General features: G+C 44.9%; 1 protein-coding gene across 1 annotated transcript in view; it reads left to right on the top strand.

Moving 5' to 3' along the window:
- Positions 1–7962, top strand: part of RGL1 (ral guanine nucleotide dissociation stimulator-like 1) — a gene marked incomplete at its 5' end in the record, with an annotated part of 48137 nt that overhangs the window by 32830 nt on the left and 7345 nt on the right. The window contains 2 exons of the mRNA XM_008594003.1: positions 2448–2634; positions 7041–7295. Coding sequence (XP_008592225.1) covers positions 2448–2634; positions 7041–7295 — 442 coding nt within the window. The remainder of the gene's footprint in view (positions 1–2447; positions 2635–7040; positions 7296–7962) is intronic.

Consider the following 7962-nt stretch of genomic DNA (forward strand, 5'->3'; position numbering starts at 1 on the left):
TTGTACCATCAGAGCTGGTTTGGGTTTAAAATGCCCCATTGGCTAGTTCTTTGCGCGCCATCCTTTCTTCCATCTCCCTCCCTCCCTCTTCTTCCTGCTGCCTTTAGTGTCGTCTGTTAGTGGTAAACCCTCTCATCTTGTCTGAGAAAGTATTTTTCCTTTACTCTTGGAAATATGTTAGATGGGTACAGAATTCAAGATGAGCGTTATTTTCAGTCAGCACTTTGAAGATGTTTGGTGTCTTCTCATGTCTGATGTTGCTTTGGGGATGTCCAATATCTGCTCAATTTCTGTTCCTCTGTGCTGCGTTTCCACCCGTTGTTGCTTTTAAGACTGTCTTTTGTCTTTGATACACCATTCTGCAGTTTAAGTGGGGGTTCAGTCTTATTGATCCCGTTCAGGATGTGGTTCTGGGATCAGAGGGTTCATGTGTTTTATCAGTTCTAGATCCTCTCAGCCACCTTCTCTTCAGATATGGTCCCTCTTCCCGTCTCTCACCTGTCTTCTTCCAGAACTCCCCTCACACACATGCAGGGCTTTCCTATTCCCTTCTCCGTGTGTCTTTTAACTTCTCCTGTTTTCTATGTCTTTATCTTCTGATGCTAATTTCTTAGTATTATCTTCAGATCTATCATCTAGTTCATGATTTTTTTCTTTTTTCCTTTTTTGTCTTTTTTACTGACCGGCAACGGGATCGCAACCCTCGGTGTCGCGCCCACACTGCGCTCAGCCAGTGAGCAGGAACCGGTCTCCACATGGGATCCGAACCCTCGGCGGGAGCGCTGCCACACTCCCAAGCAGCACACTCGCCAGTGCGTCACCGGGCCGGCCCATGATTTTTTTCTTCAACAGTTACTTAATATTTCCACTGAGTTTTTAATTTGAATTGCTACATTTTTTGCTTAAAAGTGAATTTTTTTTTTCAAATTAGCTTCTTGTTCTTTTGTCAGAGTGTCTTGCTCTTTTTCTTCTTGTGTCATCTTCTCTCGTGTCATCAATATTTTTAAAAATCTTATTTTATAGCTTGGACTACAGGTATTTGTTGAATGAATGAATCAATAATTAGTTTCTTTCTGATTAGTTGTTATATCTGAAGTTCTCAGGAGTTGAAGCTGCTGTTTGTTATGCCTGTTGATTCCCTTTGAGTGGGAATATTTCCTTGTGTGTAGTTTGTAATTTTGTATTGTGAGCTCATCTTTGTCAGGGAATTCTCTGCAGCCTGGCCTCAAAGTATATCCCTCCAGAAAGTCTTTTTTTTTTTTTTTTCCTTTTTTGTCTTTTTTCGTGACTGGTAACGGGATCGCAACCCTCGGTGTTGTGCCCGTACTGCGACCGGCAACGGGATCACAACCCTCGGTGTCGCGCCGCACCACGCTCAACCAGTGAGCGGACCGGTCTCTATATGGGATCCGAACCCTCGGCGGGAGCGCCGCCGCACTCCCAAGCGCCGCACTCTACCTAGTGCGCCACCGGGCCAGCCCTTTTGTTTGTTTTTAATATCTAGTTCTCCCAGGGGTCTCACTGGTCTGAGAGTTCCGAACTCCTAGACCATTTCAGTAGCAATTAACAGTGAAGCACAGGCCAAATTTACACATGATTTCTAGGGAGACATTCTTCTTTTATCCACGCTTAGGCCAAGAGAGATAGGCTTCCCTGTTTTCTTCCTGTGCCAGTAGGAGGATATTTTCCTAGCCCACCTTTTTACTAAGGGTACGGCCCTTTGAGGGTTCTGTAAGGCGTTTTGGTTCTAACTCTCCACCTTTCATAAACAGAGGCCTTCATCATTGCGCTCTGTGTACGTCTTAAAGCCCATGTCATTATTTTGCCCAGATAGGCATCTCCTACTCCCCAACCAGAGCAGCTGCAGAATCAGCTCACATGCTTCTGGTTTTCAGTTCTCTTTTCATTTCTGACCCATAGGGATTTCCCTTACTATCTTGCAAGTTCAACAAAAATGAGTTTTTAATATTTCTTACTAAGTTGTTTAATGGAGGAGGGGTTTAGATTATTGTAGTTCATCAGATTGTTGGGAACAGATGTCTTCCTCCTCGGTTTCTTACCCAAAGGAGTGCCAGCCCTTTTCAGCCTTGTGGAGTTCATTTTATGGTGGAAAGTGATGGGGGTGTGGTGAGGGCATTTGATCTTGCCAAAGTGTTCCATAGACTCTCAAAAAATGGAGGACCATTGACCTAGAAAGACCTCGAATTGGTACGGCCCCTCAGTCAGTTAATCTGTGCATTCCTTGAGGTTAGAAATAACCTATTAGGATAAGATGTTTACTACTATTTGTTAAAAACTTTATAGCAAACATTTTCTTAAAACAATAATGATAGGGCACATGAGATTGAGAAAACATCAAGGGCTTCATCAACACAAAATATGAGTACTGACCTAACCATGGATTAAGATTTATAACGGCCCAATGCTTGGCATTCTGTTTTCTGCAGACTGTTTCTGGGGTCAGACATTATCACCAGCAGCACTCCCACTAAAGAGCAGCCCAAGTCCACTGCCAGTGGGAGCTCTGGTGAGAGCATGGACTCCGTCAGCGTGTCGTCCTGTGAGTCGAACCATTCAGAGGCTGACGAGGGCTCCATTACTCCCATGGACACACCTGATGAGCCTCAAAAAAAGGTATATACCTGACCCTTTTCATAATTCCTGATACAAGCACCTGACATGGTATTTGCCACACAAGGAATGTTTGTTTTCAAGATTGTCACTTTACTGTATTTTGAAGGTCAGGTATTTAAGAGGTGTCAACAGCAGAGTTCAATCTGAGGACCCATTCCTTATAGAAACAGGCATAAAAGCGGTAAGTAGATTGGTTTACTTATTTGTCCTTTGAAGTATTGTTCTATACCTACATCTAAGGCACTGAAGGATTGTGACCTGTAACAGGAGCTATACTTCATTTAGGAAAAGTGGGATTGCTTAGAAGGAGCAGGAAGTCAGAAACAGAGATGCATCAGCTTCTTGGTGCTACACGTTGTCAAAAGCAAACCACTACAAAACTCAGTGACTTAAAGTAGCCACCATTTATCTTCTCTCATGCATCTGCAGGTTGTCTGATTTGGTTTGGGCTTGGGACTTTGGCCACAGGTTTGGTCCAGGTCTGCCACAACTCCCTGTCATTTTTTTGGAGTAATGGGCTACCCAGGGCATGCTGTTAGCATGCTAAGACAGCTGTTGGCTAAAGCAATCCCATGACCAGATCCCCCATAGGGAAATACACTCCAGTTTTAGTGGAAGGAACTGTGAAATCACAGAGCAAAAGGCACGGGTGCAGGGGAGGGTGAGGAATTTCTAACAATGATACAATCTACCATGTCTGAAAAAAGGAAAGTGATGAGGGGTGATAAAAGAATTCTCATGGAGAGTTTCCATTTTCCATGGCTGCATAAATAAATGAAAGGAAAGCAAAATATCAGTCTAAATCTGCTGGTCGAGGATTTTGGATCAGAGACATCAACTTTGACAAGACTAAAATTTGCACCATTTGGGGGAGGTTGTTGGCCAGCCAGACTTGCTCTGTAGCGACTTCTGGCCCCTTAGTTTATGCTGAGGCAAATGAGGAAGAGTGTTGGTAACAGTTCCATCGTTTGTTTCTGTTGCTCTGCAGGGGACCTGTGTGTTGCTTCACATGGTCTTATAAGCAACAAGGACAATCTAGGAACCCTCAAGTGACTTTGTCACAAAGTAGCCAATCCAGGAAGGGCACCATATTCAGGACTCCTCAGACTGAGAGGACTCACATACTGCCCCAGTTGGATTTCTTACCTTTTTGTTTTGAAACCGGGGGATAGAATTTTTCATGCTCCAAACATTGAAGGAAAAGCTCTGCAAACGCCTGTGGACTGGTCATTTTCTCAAAAGGCATGTTTCCAAAAGTGGGAATGTGATCGTTCTCCACGGCTTGACGTGTAGCATTGGATTTGTCAAAATGCAGAGTGAAGTCTCATCATTCCTCACTGACGGGTTCTTAGGCTTTGTAGGCCCCATTTCTTTTTTTTGTCTTTTTGTCTTTTTTCTGTGTCCGGCAACGGATCGCAACCCTCAGTGTTGCCCCCGTACCGGACCGGGGACCGGCAACGGGATCGCAAGCCTCGGTGTTGCTCCCGCGCCTCGCTCAGCCAGTGAGCGGGAGCCGGTCTGTATGTGGGATCCGAACCCTCGGACGGGAGCGCCGCCGCGCTTCCCAAGCGGCGCACTACCCAGTGCGCCACCGGGCCGGCCCCTGTAGGCCCCATTTCTGATGATGGGTATTGAACGAAAGTGACGGCTGAGGTATTGCCCACATCTCTGTGGGATGTCTGCCTGTCCGGGAAGGTGACAGAATCATGTTCACACCTGATGATGACAGGGCAGTGGAAGTGGGCATAGGTCTGGATCATCCCTTTTCAAACTGTGCAGAAGCCCTGCGTGCTGTCATCTGCATGCCCCTCGCTTCATCTTTTCTGTGCCATCTCTTACCACAGTGGCTCTTTAATTTCTTGCACAAGTCATGGCTTTTTATACTGTGGATAAACCTTTCTCAGAGTCATACATTTCTATAAATTTAAAAATGAGTGCATTTTTGACTCGGATACAAGTAGTTCCTGGGCTGTAGAGTCTCTGCATGTTAACTGGAAAGGCCCTTAGTTGTGCTCAGTTCACAGCTGGACCGACCTCATGGCCTCTGCAGTCCCCTCCTTCTCTGAGATCCTGTAATGACCACTGTCTCCAGCAGGCCCCCAGACTGTCACCCTTCCTTTCCTACAGACCACACTGTGAGGTGCTCTTTTTTTTTTTTTTTTTTTTTTGACCGGTAAGGGGATCGCAACCCTTGACTTGGTGTTGTCAGCACCACGCTCAGCCAGCGAGCAAACCGGCCATCCCTATAAAGGATCCGAACCCATGGTGTTGGCGCTATCAGCACTGCAAGAGCGTGCTCTTTTTTTAAAAGCGAAGTGTATTTTTCATTCATTCCTCCAATCATGACTTGTAATCATTCATTTTAACACTTGCTTCTCAGTAATCAGGTGGGCTGTTTAGAGCTGCTGTTATAATCCAGGCATCCTCAAGCCTTTATATCAATTATAAATGTCATTAAACTCATGGAAAACCTAACAAAGGAAAAGGGGTTTATATAGAGGAAAATGAAGGTGAAAAAAATGAGTCATGGGCCGGCCCGGTGGCACACTGGATAGTGCGCCACTTGGGAAGCGCGGCGGCGCTCCCGCCCGAGGGTTCGGATCCCACATACGGACCGGTTCCCGCTCACTGGCTGAGCGAGGCGCGGGGGCAACACCGAGGGTTGCGATCCCGTTGCCGGTCCTGGTCCGGTACGGGCGCGACACTGAGAGTTGCGATCCGTTGCCAGACACGGAAAAAGACAAAAGACAAAAAAAAAAAAAAAAAAAGAGTAATAATTAGAAAATGGATCCTCTTGGCTAATACACTTGCTAGCAAAGTCTTGTTATTAAAATTATCCACCATCAGCCCTCAAGTTGAGCCACTATGTTGATTCACTTGGAAATATAAGAAAACAAAAAACAAAAAAATGTTAAGTAGGCCATATTACGACAAAGCTGCTGTTAGACTCCTATTTACCAGAATTGTCATATCAGTTTGCTGGCTCTAATTAAACTCACCATGTAGCAGAATTTAATGTGTAGTTATGCCCTAGGAAGAAGTCCACAGGAAGTAAGATAAAGTAGACTCTATTTTACTTAGAAGCCAGATAATCAGGAAGCTAAACTTCTGTACTCTGTTTCCATGGAAGGGCAGACAGATATGAAAGAAATCAATGTTATTTATTTTTTAAATGACTTCCAGAATATTTTATAGGATTAATATGGTATAATTTAGCTTAACTCATCCCAAGAAGTTATTTGTAATTTTACACAGTAATAATTGATGTTTAAAATAATTCAGTTTAATGACTTTTGGGGGGATACCGCTTAGTGAGTTTTAAGCATCCTCTGTCGTTTGTAATCGCTATTGCATGTACAATAAATGTATAGTTAATCAGAAAATCACGTTAACTGTAGCACCTCATGTCAGTTAATTGTTCTTGATATACAACACACTAATGTGGATAGTTGGTTCTATACAACACACTAATGTGGATAGTTGGTTCTTAGAGCAAATAAGGAAAGTAGAGCCACTCAAAGGTTGTGTTCCCTTGGATGAGTCCCTTCTTTCTCTGAACCTCATCCTCTTATCTTTATTATGCTCTGCTGTTTGTTCACGAGACAGTGTGAGATCAAAATGAGATAAGATGCATGAAAGCTCCCCACGAACCTCCCAGAGCTAAATGTACCGTGGTAATACCATATTACGCTAATTCACCATGTTATCAACAGCAGACTGAGCGTGGGCCACGCACTTGCTCTGTGCACACAGTGGGAGGGTCAGGGAGCTTGGGGGCTCGTTCTGGTGGTGCTGTCAGCTAGCTGCATGAGCCTGGAGCCCTAGTTTTGTCTCTGGGTGTCAGGTTCCTCAGCAGTAAAAAGGACATGGGGCCAGGTGATCTCCAAGGGCCTTTCCAGCACTCATGTTCCACGCAGAGCTGTATAATCCATGATCCTTATCTTTGAAACTTCTAAAAACACAGACATTTTTCTCCTACTGAAAGGTCTGATTATGAAGTGGGGTCAGGATAGAATTATCTTGGAGGACACATTGATCATGTTGGCTCAAGGTGCTGGAGCCCAGTAAACTGGTACAGCTCTCCAGCCCTGAAAGCTTGACTTCCTTTAGGAGCCCAGATTGCTTCCAGTTTCTGGTATCTGCTGCCATCTGCTGCTTAACTTCCATTAGAACAGCTAAAAACTAGGGAAGTGAAGGAACCACCTTGCATCTCCTGTTGGGTGGTGGTTGTGGGGTGTGTGTGCTTATACCAGGGACAAGATATGTGCATACTGTGGGCCATTGTGAAGGATGTAACTCAAGTTGCTCAGCCTGGATATCCACCTCTGCTTTGACAATTGCGAAGCACCCTGCTGGCCAAGGTTCTAATAATTCCTTTTTCTTCTGGGGTGTGTTTCCTCTTCCAGCTCTCTGAGTCCTCTTCATCGTGTTCCTCTGTCCACTCCATGGACACAAATTCCTCAGGGATTTCGTCCTTAGTCAACCCCCTCTCCTCCCCTCCATCCTGCAACAACAACCCTAAAATCCACAAGCGCTCTGTCTCTGTGACGTCCATTACCTCGACAGTGCTGCCTCCTGTTTACAACCAGCAGAACGAGGACACCTGCATCATCCGCATCAGCGTGGAGGACAACAACGGCAACATGTACAAGAGCATCATGGTGAGGGGCGCGTCCTGCCCGGGGGGGGACAGCCTTTCCATGCAGGCTGTCGACCTGTGCCTGTCAGCCACGCAGACTGACGCCCTGGATGTGTGCAGTAGTAGCATATATGTCTGTGCATTTGCACAAAAGGAATACGTATAAATACCAAAATCTCCCTGGGTATATATTAACGATGTATTTATATACCGACAGTGCATATAAGATATCATTTTTACATCTTAAAAATTGCTATAACATATTTATCCAGGTCAGTGTCACCCTTTTCGAAATTACCAATGTGGGTGACTGTATAAATGTAGTCCAGGGAAGATGCCCCTGCTCCATGTCTTCTTGGGAGTCTTTCTGTGCAACTATATGTCTGGGTTTTTAATTGAATTTCCATGGATGCTAGCAGTGTGCTCGCTGATGGCACATGTGTGCCGTTTAGTCACTTGGATCAGACCTAGGTTACGAAGTGGATGATCAAGCTGGAGATACGTGTACAGTTTGGGTCAATAAGGAGTTACGCTTATAAATAATCGAGGTTGTCCTTTTCAAGCTTCTTGTAAAAACTGCATGTTTCTAAGGACAATCCCAAAGATGTTTTTAATAATGGCAGTCTTTTTGGAATGCATGCAGAGCCTCTCACGATAACCTTGAGTGTGTCAGGGCTGGTATGTTTATT

The sequence above is a fragment of the Galeopterus variegatus genome, unplaced genomic scaffold, assembly GCF_000696425.1.
Source record: "Galeopterus variegatus unplaced genomic scaffold, G_variegatus-3.0.2 Scaffold9969, whole genome shotgun sequence".
Taxonomy (NCBI): Eukaryota; Metazoa; Chordata; class Mammalia; order Dermoptera; family Cynocephalidae; genus Galeopterus; species Galeopterus variegatus.